The sequence below is a fragment of the Odocoileus virginianus genome, chromosome 18 (assembly GCF_023699985.2).
Source record: "Odocoileus virginianus isolate 20LAN1187 ecotype Illinois chromosome 18, Ovbor_1.2, whole genome shotgun sequence".
Classification (NCBI taxonomy): domain Eukaryota; kingdom Metazoa; phylum Chordata; class Mammalia; order Artiodactyla; family Cervidae; genus Odocoileus; species Odocoileus virginianus.
In genome coordinates this window covers 27113136-27132525 of record NC_069691.1, presented here as the reverse complement: position 1 = coordinate 27132525, position 19390 = coordinate 27113136, and the positions used below count along the sequence as shown (strand labels likewise).

The window sequence follows — 19390 nt, the reverse complement described above, 5'->3', positions numbered from 1 at the left end:
CACTCATTAAGGCTCCTTAAATTGGGTACAGCCAAGACTTTTTTTTTTTACTGTGTTTTAAAGTTTCCTAAGCAGATTTCTTGGCAGCAAAACATCTCTAACAAATTAGCTAAATTAGACCTATTTACTCAATTAGAACTCCCCCTTATTGACTAAAAAAAAGTTGTAGAGGATTATCCTTGTCTCTTGTGAGATAAGTATAAGCAGTCTGATTCATTAAGTGCCTGATTTCACACTATTTTCAATATAAAACTGTTTCGACTTGTAGTCTGCCAATCAGCATAACTTTAGAAGCAAAAGTTGAGAAAAGGAAGAAGAAATTAAGTTTACACCATTTATGCAGACCGAAGAAGAAAGAAGAATGATGGTAAAATGTTAGAGATTATACTGACAAATAAAATCCACACATCAGGTGGTCACAGGGTTACTTTCTTTCAGTCATTGTTGATTGTCTCCCTTATAACAGGTTACCTGCTCTTCCTAGTTAACTACTCTGTTATCTATGGGCTTCCCTGGTGGTTTAGATCATAAAGACTCTGCCTACCATGCTGGAGACCCAGGTTCAATGCCTGGATTGGGAAGATTCCCTGGAAAAGGGAACGGCTACCTACTCCAGTATTCTTGCCTGGAGAATTCCATGGACAGAGGAACCTGGAGGGCCTCAGCCTATGGGATCAAACAGTCAGACACAACTGACAGACTAACACTGTTATCTATACCATCTCCTTTATTTTCAATTCTATGATATGAACTGCTGAATAATTAGGAATTTTTGCCATGATGCTATAAATAACTTTAAAGGACATATTTAGAACAAGAAATTATTGCTGCAGGAAATTATTTGTTGCACTGTTAGTGTTAGTCACTCACTCCTATCCGACTCTGTGTCATCTCGTAGGCAATAACCCATCAGGCTCCTCTGTCCATGGAATTCTCCAGGCAAGAATACTGGAGTAGGTAGCCATTCCCTTCTCCAGGACACTGCCAAGTTTAATTCAAAAACTAAGACAAGAAAGCACTTAATTCCCTCAAAAATCCAAAATCCAAATATGAATGTGGAGTTTTTCTCTGCATAAGCAGACTTTAAAAATCAATTATAAGCCTAAATGTAACATCTCTAATTTAAGTTTTGGTACAAATAAAGTCATGTGGTAAAATAAAGAGAATCTCAAGACAGACTAATAGACATACTCAGCGCTACCCTGTATTACCGTATCAAACTTTCTTTTTCTAACATTTCTACTTCATGTTTGTGATGATTGTTTTAAACACATGGTTCAATGACCAATTAAAGAGATCACTGCCTTTTCAAAGTAAGTATACAACAATAACTCAAAGAGGACATTTAAAGTTGTCTTTTCATTTAGAAGAAGATAAACCATAGTATTACAAGAGTTGAAAGTAGGTAGTTAGATAATGAATTTGTCTTAATTTTTCAGGCTTGGAGCCATGATCTTCAGGAAGGATATCCCAGTCCAACTCTAATGAATCACTAATACAATCTCTACAATCAGCTAATCACAATTAACGTTTGTGGCGCCATTAGGAGGGGAGAGAGCTGCAGCAGGCAGGGGACCGATTATAAGCCTCAGTCTTTCATTGCTTTCAGAATCCTGTGTTCTTCTGGAGGACACCAAGAAATAGTCGTATAGAAGTAAATCAGCCCCAGGGAGCACCTTGTCTGTGAGATGCCAACTTTGAACTGAAGTTGAGATGGGTTTCAAGTGGCTGAATACCCCCATACAGCGGTAAAAAGATGTAAGACATCAATACGGTCAGCTGCATCTTGTTAAAAGCTTCCTGCGGGTTGGCAGAATGAAATCTTTATTTAAAATACACAAATTATTATCAAGGGAAAGATGGAGAACACAGTAAAAGGGCCAAATGCTTTGCTTAACCCACCAGAAACAGCAGAAAGGGAGAAGTGGTCACACTGTCTTCGCAGTAACAGCAACAGAAAAGGTGACTTACCACCAGGACAGTCAGCATCCAACCATCTGCCCCTCCCATGGTTTCAGGATGCATTATTTCTTTTATTATTAATTATATGTTTTTCCGGGGGAGGGCAAATACATGATTACAAATAGCAAGAGAGGAAATCATTTCTGTTGCCACTTGGCATTAAGTACAATAGTTTAGTAATGACTGAGTGATGACAGGAAACAGCAGCAGCGCTGAGCACCATCATCTCTCCCACCAATCTGTTCCAGCTCTTGGTAGTCAGAGGCTGTCTAACAGAAAGTTCATGTAAAACCATTATCGAGCACTGACAGGAAGGACCTGAGACAGGGGTGAGTGGTATGCATTTGTGCCTAGGGAGAAGGAGGGAGGGAGGGAAGGAGAGGGAGGAGGAGAGAATGAGTTAGTGATAATCTTGCACAGACAACTCCATCAGGGGGGGCAAGTGCTTTGCATAATTGCAAAGATAGACGCGCAGTACACATGCTCACACACTTGCACACATACGGGGGAAGTCTTTTTGGTTTAGAGCCTATCATTTCCAAGAGCAGCTTTAAGTAATATTTACTCTGTGCATGTGAACCTTCTTAAATGGGTGAGCTCAGTGCAGTTTAAGGAGGCAGATCAGGGAGGTTGGTAGGAGATGGGTTCAGAAGAAGGGTCACTGTCAGGAGCAAAGGGACATGGCAAGCAATGAAGCAGGCAGAAAAGAAAACAGACCCTGGGGAAATGTCACCTATATTGATTAAGCTTTATTTCTCTTTGGGAGAAAGTGACATTTCTGCTATTAGATCCTGGCCAAATAAGGCAAGTGGCTGGCTCACGGCTTTCTGTTTGTATCCACAAAGCTAACAGCCAGTTTAACTAGAGGGTACCTGGATGGCTCTCTTGCATTATTACAAACAGAATAATTAGTATTTTCTTTAAGCATCAACGTAGTGACATTGCTCTTTCTTTAGCAAGAAAGACAGCATTAAAAAAAGGAAAATGTTGCCATAGCTGTGTGCTCTGATCAGACATGAATGACGGTAGAGTGATAAAAGCTTTCTGCTAAATTTATTCCAGCCTGCCCACCCATCCTCTTCCTCAGCTCCAGTCTCCTTTTCTAGCTTTGTTCAGGGGATCTAAGTTCCTCTTCCCGAGTCTGTGGTTCACCACCTTATCGGCATTGGCCGCTCTACGGTGGGGTGCTGAGTAGGAGGGGAAGAAATTACTCCCCCAATGCCCGCCCGTGTCCTCTCAACAGCGAGACTGTTTCCCAGCAACTCTTTGGCAGTCCCTCCGCCCCCCACACCCCGCCTTTCTCAGCTCCCACTTCGGCAGAGCCCAACGTCTCCTTCAGTCCCGTCAGTCAGGCTGCCGAGCATCCCAGCCGACAGCTGCGTCCTGTGTCGGAGATACAGAACACCCCCGGCGCCAGCAGCCTCGCTCCCCTTCCCTGCCTCTTACGAAAGGGGGGTCTTCCCAAGCATCCACTGTGCTGTAAATTAAATCTCTGCCCCCTGCGTTTTTTAACCCTCCACCCCCTAACCCTTACCGCCAGCTTCCCTCCAAATCAGAAAACCCCCAACACCTGTAAAATTCATCGAAAGCACGCGAACACCTGAAGCAGCGCAGGCGGGCTCCACACCTGGGCAAGTCCTCTGTGGCTTTAGTGGTCGGGGATAGCCCGTGCCTGACATGGCCTCCTCTCCCCGCTCCGAGCGCTCGACCCCCCGAGCCCTGGCATCCAGTCAAGCTCCGGGAGCGCGGGGTCACCCCGGTCAGTGTCGGGGCGGCTCGGGGGCGCGGCTCGTCTCCCCTCATCCCGCCCCAGCCCGCGCGCCCGCACCGCCGCCGCCGCCGCCGCCTCCCGGGCGGGCGCTCGGAGCATCCCGCGCCGCGTCCTCCCCGCCCAGGCTCCCGCTTGCCCGCCCGCGGGAGCCCGGCCCGCGCCGCTGGCAGCCATCAAGTGGCTCGTTAAGGAAATGCAGGTGAGTGCGTGCGGCGGGGCGGCTGCCGCCGGAGACGTGGGGTGTGTGCCTGTCTGCTCGCGCGGGAGCAGGAGGGACCGCGAGCGAGCGGGCCAGCGCGGGAGCGGCCGGGAGAGGCTCGCCGCCTGGGCTCCCCGCCCCGCCGCGCCCGCAGCCGGCAGCCCGAGCGCGTGGGGCAGCGCCTCGCCCTGCCGGCCGACGGTCCCTCGGCGGCTCCGCCAGCCGCTCGTCGGCCTCCCCCGCCCCGCGCTCCCTCCCAGCCCGAGCCCGCCCGCTGCTCCTCCTCCTCAGCCTCCTCCCCTCCGCGCGCCGCTGACAGGCAGCCTCCGCGGGGAGAGTGCAGGTACTTTGCCTTCAGAATAATTTGCAGGACCCCGGCGAGCTTGCGGAGCGCCCAGATTTTCTCCTGCTCTCGCCCCCTCCCTCCCGAAAAGAAGATCCCACTTTTGAAACAAGCCGAACCCTCAAAGCAGAAACAGCAGACCAAAGCCAGAGCCCGACGGGCGGCTGTGCATGTGCTGTCCTTTCTTGCAGTTTATTCTGGGCCTGTGTGGAATAGAAAGACAATTCTTTATTTGACTGGAAGGAGAGAAAAGGGAAGACTCCTCAGGGTTTCCAAGGAAGACTGGAGCGGCTGCTTTAGTAAGTAAACTGTGCTGCCGTATTTCTTGTCTTAAAGTGAGGCATATGCTGAATGAATGCTTCTCCCCCGATGGTATGGGCGGGCAGTTTGTTCGTTTTACCAGGGAACAAGTTGACTTATATAACTTCACTAGTTCTTAATTGAGAAGTGGTTTGCTAAGCTTTTTTTTTTTTTTTTTTTTTTTTGGAAGAGCATTGCATTGAGCAGACTTCAGTGTGGGTAACCATACTGGGGATCTGTTTTTTAAACGGTTATTGTTCACGAGCTATGGGAGCCTTGGTTTTTGAAACGCTGGTTGGTTCTAAGATTTAAGGATGGGTTCCTAGGGGAAAAAACAAAAAACACCTTGAGAATTCTAACCCTACTTGTACCCCCTACTGCTGCCCTCACCTCAGTTTTAATTCACACCAACTCCCATCCTTCACTGACGTCTCTTGGTTGCTTGTTTTATCTTTAGTTCTGAAGAGAGCTTGTTTAAAAAAAAAATGGGTCAAGGGAAAGTTAATATAGGTGGTTTGAAAGACTGGAATAAGAGCCTGTTGAGGGTTTTTTATTTTTTTTTTTATTTTTTTTAATGCTTGTACATAAATGAGATGTGGAGGAAAATCTGAGAAATAGCCTAGTTTAGAAAAAAAAATGCATGGAATTTAATTTGGAAAAGGAATCTGAAAAATGTTTTGGAGAGGGCAGAAGCTGAGGCTGTGACTTTGACACAGCAGGTTATAAACTGTGACAGGGCTTAGCAGCCTGTGACAGGTTTAAGGGGTCTCCTAGGGCTGAATATCTCTGCATCAAAAACTTTTGCAGGCAGTATTCCTCTTGGGGTTAATGTCACCATGTCAGTAGCTGCAGCATTTCTGTAAAAACAAGTAGGACACTCTTCTTTTCTCTGTGAAAGGGTTAACGATATCTTAAAATTAAAAAAAAAATGCATTTGGCAATATTTTGTGATATCTAAATAAAACCTTTGTGTTATGTCAGGAAAAATATAGTTGAGTCAGTTTGTTTTGCAGAAGAGGGAGAGAATCAATAACATTTCAGCAGTTCTTTTTTTTTCTTTATCACTGCCAAATGGATCCTGAATCCAATTCTTCTTGCATTGTTACATATACAGTAGATACAGTAGGAATTGCAGTTTAGTTAAAACAGAGCTGATTAACGAATTCAAAGTTCTTTCACATAACGCTTATACTGACTAGTATAGAATACTGATTAGAAAAAGTTTGTTTTTTCTTTAACTTTCAATTTTTCATGTTGGTGTAAAATACACTTTTCTAATCATTTTAAGAGTTAGAAAACAGACTGAAAATTAAAACCACTTGTCTCACAGATTTTATTTCTAAGAAAACACCGTACTATCAAATAATACCTAAGGGCTTTCTTATATTTAATTGATGATAATGGTAAAGTGAAAAAACACTTACCTTTATATTTACTCAAGTTATTGTATAAAAGCAGCTATATTCTTTTGACACTGAATTTTAAAAATTTAAGAGTGAACTAATGAACACTGATTTTAAAAAGGGAGAGATCTTTCAGAACTATTATTATCCAATGTCAAAAGCTCTGAATATCTTGAGACATAAGTTTTTAGGATAATGAAATAACAGTAGGACAGTTGATGAATTTGTTGACATGAAGTTACCATACATGGAAATCACTAGGTAAAGACATCATTATTTTTTGTATATTACTTTATTTTCTGTTCAAATGTGTTTTCTTATACATATTACTGCTCTCAGTTGCCACTTCTACCTTAGTTTAAAGTGAATTTAAATAATTTAAAATAAATCCCTTTGTTGATCAGATTTGGATTATAGCAAATGACCTCTACTCATCTGTGACCTCAAATATCTGAAAGAATATCTGATGTTTGAAAAAATAATTATTGAAAAATAAAAGGTGAATTTGCACTGAGGTAACCAAATTTGAGTGGGTCAAACATGTTATTGCCTGTATTACTTAAGACATGTATTCCACAGAGGAAAAAACATGACAGAATTAACATGAAGACTAATCTGACACAGATTCTGTTTCTAATTATGTCATAGTGCTGAGGAAGATAGCCTGAATTACAACCATTTCTGCTAAAGCTTGCGCATATTATGTTTGATCATTGTCCCTATAGAATAAGAGAGAAAAAAGTCAAAGCTGAATGGGGCGATTCAATTGTCAGGTCTTTTGGCCACCAGCTTTTTGTGCAGTACAGAAGTGGTTGCAACTTTAAAGTTGAAAAAAAGAAAGTTGCTAATGTCAGCAGTAATATGTTTTATTATGCAATTGTTCTTGTTATTCAGATCAGATAATGGCCCTATGAAATACATAAGCAGTCTGCAGGGAATGAATGATTAATTCCTCTAAACGTGTGCTTACTAAAGGAGTTCTTACTAATAAAGTGCTGCATGGCTGCATTTGCTTACAGTTGCAGTTGGCAAAGGCAAACATACTTTTCTTTTAATAGTAACATCGAATTTACAGGTATAGTCCTGAAACTATCAATATTTAAAGATTTTATGGACCACATGATCATACATTTTATGGAATCTTTTGGATGTGATGATTATTTTCTTAAAACAAGTAAGACATTGTTAATTAGATGCAATTCTGAAATATGGTTAAAATTTCTTTGTTTTTGGGTATATGAAATAACATCCTTTCTTTCCTGTGTACTATTAGTAGGGTGCGGATGCAATCTGCAAGAGTGAAGGACGTTTTCTTTAGTAAGGTTAAGGGTAAGAGAAAAGCTAAAATATTGCTGGTTTATATAAAAAAATTAGTTGGATGCTATATTAAAATTTTAGGAATGACTAATAGTACACATGACAAGTGTGGCTACCACTGGTGTAAATGGTTTTGCAGTTAGGAAAGTATCAGTGGTTTAACTTTTGCTATCTCTGCATTTCTAAGACTGGCTTATGGGAGAAGGTGGGTAATAGATGGATTTTATATGGAAATTTGAGAACAGGTGATCTGAAATGCATGCTACATATTTTAAATTCACCTACCCAATGGCTTCTTTTTTAGACATTTCGGAAAAAAGTGTGATTTTTCAAAGTTGATTAATTAGTCAGCTAATTAGAATATCTATCAATATGTCTTTACATATGTATCTCTCAAATGTCATATCACAAATAACTTTAAAATTCCTCTGTCGTTTGAATAAAATACCTCAACTCCAGCAATGTCTTTTTGGACTTATACTGAATTTAGTGCATTTTAACCATGCAAATTATATGAAAATACATATTTGATAATGTTAATTTAAAAGTTATACTGAATATTGGATGAGTAGTATTTTGTATCCAGTTGAGTGCCATTTATCTCCTTATATATTTAAATGCAAATTCTTTATGACTACTGTCAGTTCACTGGATTCTAATCAGGTTGTTCAAAAGTAATTTGACATCCATAAAGGGTAAATGAATTTCCACCAGTACAGTTAAAAAATGTATAAGTTAAATGTACTTGTAATAATGGTTATGCTTCTTCAAACACTTTAAAGTGTGTTGAATGAAGGAAAATGAACAACCAAAAATGAGCATTACCCACAAGGTAAACATTTATGTGATTCTAGAATTGTTTTGAATTTTCCTCTGATCCTTATAATTGGCTGCCTGACCCCAGGGAAGTAACTTGGACTCCCTTACCTGAGTTTTCTTCCCTGTCAAGTAGAGAAAGTGGGCTACAAATTGAGAGTATTTCAATAAAAAAATCTTAGAAACAAGTTAGTATAATTACTAATATATGAAATAGTAGTGTGTAGCATATTGTTGAGTTACACTATGTCAGCTTGATAATCCATGTAGGAGCTGGGGCAGCCATCTTGTTTGAAGGAAGTCTAGGGATATTCCCCTGAAGCAATGTTGGCAGTACTTGGACATAGTTTCTTTGTGGACTAAGTATTATTCTGAGTGGTTTTGAAGGAGGAGGATGGAGATTATGGAAGGAAGGGGCTTGATTAATTTTTCTCTAAACCTCCCTTTCCTCTTGCTACTGAAAGAATATTGCATCAGTAAGTGTTTTTGTATTTGTTACTCTATTCAATACCAGAAGGGTATGAGAAGATAAAAATGAGAGGAATTTCTTAGTTTCTTTTGACATCCCTTTTTCTCCTCTTAGTTACTTCATATAAGCTATTTTACAATGTCTTGTTTAGATAAATATGTACGATTGAAATTAACTCATGTTTTTCCCCTGAAACACCTGTAATAGATGTCACAGCTAGAAGAAGCTATAGAAAGAATTATTTCAACTAATATTTTAAAGAGGAAATTAAATACTTCAAATATTAAAAATTATAAAGATGAGATAAATTTCCAAAATTCACAGAGACGCTTTCCATCACAGAGCGATATTATCTAAGATGCTACATTAACAAGAAAATACCCAGACAATAGTTTATACACCTGTTAGTTAGTAAGTTATAAGTTAAAAAAATCATTGATGATATAGGGTACATTTCATATAAAATATTTTCTAATCATCGTACTTATCATGGAAAGTGAATACAGAGAAAGAATACATATGGTGTTAATTTTAAGTACTTGTTTTTTTTTAAATAGAAACCAATCATTTCTCCCTAGATACAGTTCATGTTGTATAATTGGTGAAATTAGAAACTTCCTCCCCTCTAAGAAAATCAGCGTGTCTAGTTTTCTCCTTTTCTGATAGAAGTCTCTGAAAGGTAGCACATGACCTATATTTCTACAAATGTTTTATGTTTTATATTACTGGAGATTGGGAGATCATGCTATATTTGAAATTGTTTACTTTGGTTCATGGGGTCACAGAGTCGGACACGACTGAGTGACTGAACTGAACTGAAGGCAAGTTATTGCTGATTAATTATAGAGAGTTCATTTGCTTTTTGTTGTGTATATTTGCATGTGTGTCCATGTGTATGTGTTTGTGTGTTTATATCTATTGAAGATGAAACAGTGAAACTAGTGTGCTTAAAATTTTTAGAAGTGTATATACAATAATTGAGTAGTCAAAGAGAACATATGAGTGTAATGTATCAAAGTGCTCTCTGATTAGTCCTTAAATCAAATGAAATTTCAACAATATAGCATCTTACTAAGTCCTTCCCCCTTGTTCTAAATGTTTGTTTTTAATCACTAACTTGTGTCTGATTCTCTTGCAACCCCATGGACTTCTCCAGGGGATCTTCCAGACCCAGGGATTGAATGCATGTCTCCTGCACTGGCAGGCTGAATTTTTACCCACTGACCCACTAGGGAAGCCTGTATTTTCTAAATAGCACATAATAATAATTATTAAATATTCTTAAGGTTGAGATGTATAGGATTGCATAGAACATAATTGCTGTTTTTTTTTTACATGTTCTGTTATGGACCTTACTTACCTGATTAAGTATATGTACTTAGATTCTAAAAAAATGAAAGGAACAAATTAATATTTGGTTATGACATGGTTGATTACTTAAAAACAGTCATCTTTAACCTCAGATTGGTGGTGGTGGTTTGGTTTACCAAGTCGTGTCTAGTTCTTGTGGCCCCATGCACTGTCACCTGCCGGGCTCCTCTGTCCACAGGATTTCCCAGGCAAGAATATTGAAGTGGGTTGCCATTTCCTTCTAAGGTTAAATGTATTTAATTTTAACTGGGATACCTTGCTGTAAGAATCTTTGCATTTATGATGCTATCTGATTTACTTTGCCAAAGAATAAAAACTATGACACTTAAATACAGAATTAGTGAACTTTTATTTTAAAAAGTCCATTTCAAGCCTGCAAATATATAAGCAATCGGCTACATGAGTCTATTATATTGGGACCTCTGTGAATTGTACCTTTTAAAGACTACCCAAAGTTCTGTTTCTCAAATGTAGTTGGTACTGTTGAAAAAGAGACCCCCTTCAGCTGCTGCATTAACAGAGAACAAAGCCAGGCAAGCATATGTGCACATACTCCTTTTTACTACTTACTAAACACCTGGATTATGGAATTTGTATCACAGGATGTACTATTTCTTTTATTAGATTATCTTGGGAAGCTTAATACAAAAGCAGTAATACTCTACATGCTGTATCCCTGAGTATTGTCCAAGTATAGTGACCTAGAATCTTCATGATCATAAATTCTGCTTAGAGGTAGAATAAGGATGTAGAGAGCAGAAAATGGAGAAAAGGAGAGACTTGTTAATCTCGCCCTAGAGACTGTATTCTTCCACTATTTTTATTCCCACAAATGGTTGAGATATGACTTTCCACTGGGGGTGAATGGCCATGAGAGTAACAGGGAACTTGGCTTGTACCCTCACTGTCCCAGTCTTTGCCATTTCTACCTTGTATCCATCTAGAACCCTTAAGGAGGTCAGTTTATCAGTTCATAATCTGTATCAATTCCTTTGATTTTGCACAAAAATCAAGAAGAGGACAATAATTCGTGCACCATATGCACCACACCTAGAAGTTAATTTCTCTTCTGTTTCCCAACTTAGACATATTTTCAAGTCAGAATCACTACTCAGGGTTATGTAATAGGTACCACAAGGCAGCATAATCCAAATAATATTTGATCGCCAACTATTTATTGTTTCCAATACACCAAGTAAGTAAACACTCATAAGGGAGCAATATAAAACTTCCCAAATTGTGATCATCTTGTATTCTTAGGAAATCTTTCCCTGTTATCAAGAATTTTTTTTTATTCCATAGAGAAAATATAATCTTCCTAAAGAATCTTTTAAATTACAGACAAATTTCCTCAGTTCTTGGCTTCCGTTATCACTTTCCCCCTCTCATTGGCTGTCATCCTGAGTCAGCAGCATCTCTCTGGAAGCTGATGGAATCCTAGCTGCTAGTGTAGCAGCTGTAGGCTATGTTCTGTTCCTCTGCAGTTGGTTGGTAGACTTCATCATCATCACAGTTGGGTTACTCCAATGCTACGTGTGTAATGTGCCCACTGTCCAAAGTTCCAGAAGAGGCAGGTATGATAAGCATAACATTATACCATCCTCATGTTGACAAAATATGGGAAACACAAATAAATCTCCTTGTAGCAGTTTACAGTCTATGTACCAGTCCTTTGTATTTTCAAATTCATGGCATGCAAGTTATAGTCAATAATTGTGCTGCTATTTCAGTTACAACCGAAGTGTTATTGTAGAAGAGCACGGGGTTTTCCCAGTAAAAAGAAATAACAGAGAGAAAGAGAGGAAATTCTGTCTGTATATTTGAATGTGTGACTTACTTTCATATTTTTTGTAATATGTACTCTGCATCAAATAACCAAAGAGGAGGACAAAAGTATAATTTAAATTTTTAGAAACTTGCTTGGGTTGTTAGATATCTTTGGAGTTAAAAAATTACCCTAAATTTATCTTTTGCTTTCTTTAGTTTCTAACTTAATTTTAAAGAATTTCTCTCTTTATCTTCCTTAAAAGCCCTTGTCAGAGATGTATTGATGGTACTATTCAACAGTAACATTTGACAAACAGTCCTGAGACAGTATATGGTTTCACCTTCAAGGAAACTTTTACATCTCTAAATTTCAGTGCTGAACTATGTGCATTACAAAGATAAGCAAATATCGTGTCATCATTTGTTATTTCCCATTGCATTTTATAATATATGTTATTAGTTCTTACTTAATATTTATTAATGTCATTTATTTCAATGGCTCATTGCTTGTAATTTTAGTGTGTGAGGCTGTCTGCTGGCTTTTCCTCTGACTGGATGCATTTGTCCTGTGTCATACATGCTATCCATTTGTTTCCTCCTAGGAAACATGTGGTTAGCTCTGTAAGACATGGCTTAGCCTCATGATTTATACCTGTGTGGTTCAAGACAACAGAGCTTTCTTGCAGTAGAATTGTGTGCTTGTGGGATTGAATTCAGCACTTCAGTGTCCCATTTCCCTGCCCCTCAGGATCGCACGACTTCCTCTTGGGTGTGTGTGTTTTAGGTGCTTTCTGTTTTCCCATACACCTCTCCATTCGTGGTAAGTTGCCAGACGTAATAACATAAATGCACAGTCACTAAGACATACTAATAATTACTATTTTTTTTGAAGTAGTATATCTTAAGAAATAGTCTGGTTATATTTATATAATGTACTACATATGCTTATTTCAGGGGAAGATATTTCAGGCAATATTTGTTCTGGTGTGAAATCTTATGTAGGCTGAATACGGAGATTAATCAGTTTAGGGAGCTAGGTCAGAAGAGATCTTATGTTTCCTGCTAGAGTAGGCTTCCTTTCTCCCTTATTCAGTAGGGTTTGGATATCTCTTCCTGTTTCTGTTTCTGTTGCCAAGTTTCCCTTCTATGCTCATTTCATTGACCTTACTGGGTACCTGGTGCCATAGTTACCCAGGTATGAATCTGTTGGCCGCATGAAACTCTAAAAAGTATATATTGTTAAGGTTTTTAAAAATAGATTCTATCATTGTATTGGCATGTCCCTTACATTCCAGCCATCACTCTCGTTAACATAATCCACATTTCCTGACTAGTTCATTACTTCTTATGATTCTAGCTATCACTTCTTATTGCATTAAAATAAAGAAACAATTTTTTTTTTTCTAATCAGTGATGACATCAGGGTCTTATTTTCATCATGGGTTTGGGAATATTTTTGTCTTGTAGAATCTTCTCATGAACTTTGAAAAAGCCTTAAGATAGAAGCTGATAATAATAGACCCTATGCCATAGATTTTATGCTGCATCAAGTGTTTATATACTTTGCTACACTTAGTGACTTGTGATCAATAACCAGAATTATTGAGTCAACCAAGATGTTTGAGTCACTTTGCCTTGTGTAGAAGGCATAGAGGAATAGAAATGTGAAGACAGGGAAGATGAGTTCTGGATGTATGATGGAGTGAGATTTAGGATCAAAAAGGCCCCATCTGCCAATGAATATAATCCAAGGTACTATAATGCATGTTTCCCATGATAAGGAAATGAGACTGGCATAATTAACTGATACAAAATATAAGTGATGCTGATGATAAGCAGTAAAGAAATAAGAAGAGGAAAGCCAAACAATTGGTCCTGTAAGAGTCATTTTAATTATAATTACTTTGGTGCACTCTTAGGATTTATGTCTCATTGCCACATAATCTGAGTAATATTTACACCGTTGCATCATGTTGGATTAAATTTGTTGTAATTTTAATTTGATAGCAATAGTAAACTACTTTCATATGCTTCTTTTCTTCCAGTGTGTTGATCAGTGTTCTTGAATTTTTGTACAATTGCTTACTTGAAACTTAAATTGAGGGAATATGAGTTACAGCATAAATCATGATTTAATCTTTAGATTATAAGGATAGAAAAGTTAAACTTGTACAGTAAAAGATTTTAAAAAGATTGAATAATATAATCTTGTGTGTGCATGTGCTAAGTTGCTTCAGTAGTGTCCAACTCTGTGCAACCCTATGGACTGTAGCCTGCCAGGCTCCTCAATACGTGGAATTCTCCAGGCAAGAATACTGGAGTGGGTTGCCATTTCTTTCTCCAGGAGATCTTCGGACCCAGGGATGAAACCCACATGTCTCTTAAGTCTCCTGCATTGGCAGGTGGGTTCTTTACCACTAGCATCACCTAAAAAGCTTACTAAACATTTATTTGGTTTATAATATATGAGAAATGCTCAAGCTTATTGATAGAAATCTGGTACCCTAACTTTGAAAGGACATGAGAAATTTCTTTGATGTTCTGCAAAATTATCAGAAATGTGTGACATTTTAAAAATTAAACTCAATAAATTATTAGCTTTGTTCTTCCTTAACTAAATAAATCAACACTTCTTATGTCTATGGTTTACATTTGTCAAGTTATCATTTTAGTTAATACCACAAGATGCAGCACATGTATTAATACAAAAACTTTCATGCTCCCTATATTGGGAGAAATACAGAATACCAAATAGAGAAAGTTAAAGTTATATTATGACTCATATTTCGAGAGGCACAAACCTCTTCCTTTCAGATGTGAACGATATGGAAACATGCTTAATGAACAGTTTTATGGGATTATCTTTCCCCCCCAAGATCTTGGTAAGGTCTTTCCTCTCTAAGGTGTTCTGATTACTTGCCTAGAAATTTGGTGAATTTTCCTTTGTAAATTAGAATTAAGAAATAGAAAATGTGCCAGACTGGGCGGTTTTATGATGTAAACATGTCCACTGGAGACTGTTAAACTGTTAAAACACTTGTTGCAAGTTAGGGTCTGGCCTTCTATCACTGAAAAGCTTGTAGGAGTAGTGTCAAGCCTAAAAAACAAGGAAGCTCTGGACTCTTGCACACACTGACAATAATATCTTTGTATTTCTCTTGATTTATGAAAAAATAAATCATAATCTTCAGGTCCAAAGTATTTTTAAATGGGTAATGTTAATCTTAAAATGTAATATACTCATTATATACAGTATAATTTCCATATACAGTATGAGTTGTGCAAGATATCTTGGATTAGATCTCTGTAGGCAAACAAATCTAACAGGTCCAGAAAATTAGCTAACATAAGCAGAATCTGCAACTTCAAGGGAGTAAAATTTTTTAGAAGTCTAGGTTGTCTCATCAGTTCTATGTTGGCATCCATGTTTATCTGTGAGGTCCTACCATAAAAATGATACTATCAGTGACCAAGCTCTGTCAAGCTCACCCTCTATTATTTACTAAAACTTTCCCTATGCTGTAATTTTACTTCAGGTTCTTATTGAGTTGCTATGTTCCATTCAGGCTGCTATGACAAGGATACCATGGACTGGGTAGCTTATAAACAACAGAAATTTATTCCTCACAGTTCTGGAAGCTGGCATGCCCAAGATCAAGGTGATAGCAGACTTGGTGTCTGGTGAGAACTCATTTCTTGGTTAATAGACAATCACTTTGACTAGACAGTCTTTTTACTGTATTCTCACTTGATGGAAGGGGCAGGAGAGTTCTCTGTAGTCTCTTTATAAGGGCACTGATTCTATTCATGATGACTCTACCTTCATGACTGAATCACCTGCTGCACTACATACCATTGAATGGGGGAATAGATTTCAACATAAGAATTTTGGAAGGATGCAACATTCTGTCCATAGCACATGTCTAACCTGGATGACTACTTCCCATCTTCCTACTTCCACCCTATCTCCTCTATTCTTCTCTCTTCCACCAAATAATTTTTTAAAAAAAATGCAAATCTGATTATGCTTAAAACATTAAAGGGTTCCTTATTTCATGGAGTATAATGTTAAAAGAGAAACTTACTGTGATTTAAAAGGACCTTCCTGACCCAGGTTGCAAACTACCTTCTCATCTTTATTCCTTTCTTGTCTTCTACCACACTATGTACTCTATAATAAAGTCGTATACACAGGTTGAAGTTAATACTTAAATAATTTAGGTAGCTTATGATGAAAATGAAGAGACTATCTCAAGTTTTGTACTGTTACATGTTTGTGTACTTCAGATACTAACTTTGAATCAGATTTCAGAGTATCATGAGTATTCTTTTCAGCCAATGACATAAGAATGCCAACTTTGAGGGACTTCTTTCTTTTTGTGGCTTTGCTCAAGTTGAACCACCTACTATATTATTTCTGCACAACAAATCGATCAGTTTTCTATTGCTTCCCAGCAGCAGCCAGTATCTGCTATACAAAGTAATGATGTCTAGCAAAATTTTATGGTGTGTTTCCCCTGCCAACTCCAAAGTGGTCAGCCTCCTTTGGTTTGCCATCCTGGAACTGTGCGGGATTCCTACTGTAGTCCAGCCCCCACAGGCACAGACTCTGCTGCTCACAGCTTGGCTGGGCTCCAGATCTTTGTTGCTGGAAATGCTACTGTAACATCTGTTGAGTATTGCATGTATGTAGTTACTCACATCAATCTTAAGAATTTGGGTGCACTTTCCAGGATCGTGGCACACATTGTATAACATGAAAATTAAATCTGTCTTGAAAAGAATGTTGCAGATCAAAAAGGGAAACAGTTAAGTTTTTACAATGTTGCTTTCATACTAAGACCTTCCAGAAAAACCTTTGTTGGATATTTGGATAGCCTATGACTGATTTTCTGTGGAATTACCAGGTAGAAAAATATTTTTTTTAATTAATTTTTTTGAAGGATAATTGCTTTACATAATTTTGTTGTTTTCTGTCAAACCTCAGCATGAATCAGCCATAAGGAAAATTGTTTATATAAGGGCTTGACAAAATAATTGATGTTTTTAAGTTAATCAGTTTTGTCTTAGGAAAAGTACTCAGGATTCTAAAGTGATATATCACGAGACAAAATAAATATGTGCTCACAGCTTCCATGTCTGTATTTTTTGCAACCTTGGGAAATAATGCATGAAGCCCTTCTTTAGACCACAAATCCAAAATAGTGTGATGGCTACAGATATGTTGACTAGCTCCATAGTAATATATTTCTATAGTCTAAAGAACCCATTATATTGGATCTGTTTTTTTATCAGTAACTAAAGCTGATAAATATTGAGTCTGATCTGTTGGGAAGATTGGAAAGACTGGGAAGGGGGAAAACTGAGTATAAGAGGAAAGAATCAAGATGTTATTGCTGAAAATAACACAACTAAAGGGGGAAAGGCCTTTGTAAAAAAAATAGAGTAATCTTATTTTAGTCTACACAAAATCTTGGAATTGAGCTCTCTGATTAAGTAAATTAAGAACCACATGATCAGTGGAGTAGTTTGGAAACCCATAAAATATTCATGACCAAATTTTGAAAAAAAAGTTGCAATATTTGTCCAGGTAAACAGTTATTTGTGCATTTGTCTGTCTTTTCCCGTGGAGTAACCAATCTAAGAATTCTGAGCCCCATCCCCCACAGTTTGGCTCATTTTTCAGGATTCTTAATTGATTTAAAATTAAATGAATTTAAAGTACTTATTTACCCATAGGCTACACTTCAAATAATTATAGTCAACAGTCAATAAATCAGATTACAGTCTAAACCTTTATAACCGTCTGACCCTAAAACAAAGTCTTTGAAATGAAATACAAATATTTTCTTATGCAATAGTTTTAAATTGAGTGGTCCAGGCTGATGGGGTGACTTTTATTTCACAAGGGCATTCATGAAATCCAGATTTCTATCATCTTGTTGCTCAGCCATTACCTAGAGAGGGATCCTCAATTGCAGAGTCACATTTAGATAATAAATAGATAGGAAGTCTAGGGAAACAGCTTTGCTTTAAGAGAATTTATATCCCAGTCCCATTATATCTAGTCACATGGTCATAGCTGGCTGCATGGGAAGTTGGGAAATGTAGTGCATAGCTGGGGGTCATGTACCTAGCTAAACAGGGACATTGCTGCTATTAACAGAGGAAGAGGAAAATGGATATTAAAGGAATTAATATTTTCCACTTTATTTAGTTCTTTATCTTATGAAAAATTGGTGAGAACTTAGTCTCCTTTTTTTTATATGTATCTTATACTATCAAGAATTTAGAATAGGTATTTGATATTTTGTCATCTTTCCTGTTGTTCAAATTAGAGAAAAAAGTCTAGTTCAAAACATTTAATATCACTAATAATGAAGAAGAGGCTCCATGATATTCAATGGCCAAATTCTTATAATAGTTTTTTTTGGCCATGTAAAGGTGAAATTAGAACCTAGGTAACTTAACCAACATTCCAGACTTCTGTGCAATAAAGACCGTGTCTGCACTTTTATAAAAGTTTAATTTGTATAGAGAATCACCTAAAAATGTACAAGTTTAAGAATACTGCTAAAATGTTGCTGCAATTTTTTTTAACCTTCATTTTCCTTCCATGATAGTAATTCTGTCTGTGCTGTGTGGGTTGAGCTCACAAACAGAAATCATGGGCTGAGTCGTATTTGCTTTAAATTATGATAGTAGGTCAGTTCCTTTTTCTGATGACACATCTACTTTGAGCTAGGAAATTCCAAATGCATAATCTTATGATAAAACTGAATACAGTGCCTGAGAGGAAATCAAGAAATGAATTAATAAAAACATATAATTGATACTTTATAGTTACAATCCATGTCTTTTCAGGTTTTGTAAAATTTTCTGAATTTAGAAAACAGCCTCAATCTGTGGCTTGCTGGTCACTCTATCCATAGTGCAGTTGTCTGATAAGATATCTTGGTTTCTAGTGAATCCTGCTGGTAGATTTGATGAGGGCAGCTAATGCCTGAATTTTGCATCACACCCATCCATCAGGAATGTGTTAGCCTTCATGCTTTCTCAGTGAAGAATTGTTATGAAGTCACCCAGGAAATCAGAATAAAATGATAACTTACAGCAGGCCCACCTGGAAAGACCCAATATTGGATGGAAGTCATGTTATATTGTTAATATACACTGTAGAATTACTTATGAAAAGGTATAAAATGCTTCTTGCTGAAATTCTGGCTGTAAATAATGCAAGAGTAAACACCTTAATAATTTCAATTAATTCTGAAGTATAGCTTTAATTTTTCTAATTAGAGCTGATATTCCTAAATCTGAGACTTCTGGTGGAAGTTAATGAAATCTTTGCTTACCATTGCAGTTACATTATAGAACTTGCTGTTGAAATTCAGGACGCTTTAATTAAAAATATTTTCTAATCTAAAATGTGCTGTTTTAATGCTTTGAAAAAGTTTCAAGTCATACATTATTTTAAAATGGATTTAAATGAATCCAACTGCATTTTTTGATTTCTGTTGATTTACTATTTCAGTGTTAATAAAATGCCAGTTTTCTTCATAGAGTCAAATGGTAACTCATTGAATTCTGTAAATTCATTTGAATGAAACTCTGATAGTGCTCAAAGTATATTTATATAAAGAATAGTTTGTTATCAGTTTACTTTGGAAGA

General features: G+C 37.6%; 2 protein-coding genes and 1 pseudogene across 39 annotated transcripts in view; 2 read left to right on the top strand and 1 right to left on the bottom strand.

Moving 5' to 3' along the window:
• LOC110134756 (serine/threonine-protein kinase Nek4 pseudogene) overlaps nt 1-3566 on the top strand; it is a 79188-nt pseudogene extending 75622 nt beyond the window's left edge.
• Nucleotides 1341-19390, bottom strand: part of LOC139039413 (collagen alpha-2(I) chain-like) — a 28097-nt gene continuing 10047 nt past the window's right edge. Inside the window, exons 2-3 of the mRNA XM_070480162.1 lie at nt 3563-4218; nt 1341-1800 (exon numbers count right to left, since the gene is read on the bottom strand). Coding sequence (XP_070336263.1) covers nt 3611-4218 — 608 coding nt within the window. The 3' untranslated portion in view covers nt 1341-1800; nt 3563-3610. The remainder of the gene's footprint in view (nt 1801-3562; nt 4219-19390) is intronic.
• Nucleotides 4205-19390, top strand: part of PTPRD (protein tyrosine phosphatase receptor type D) — a 2322816-nt gene continuing 2307630 nt past the window's right edge. For 37 of the 38 annotated variants that reach the window (XM_070480471.1, XM_070480507.1, XM_070480505.1 and 34 more), the window contains exon 1: nt 4205-4574. The gene's annotated coding sequence lies outside the window, so the exon portion shown is untranslated. The remainder of the gene's footprint in view (nt 4575-19390) is intronic. The other variant, XM_070480470.1, reaches the window with a different exon arrangement.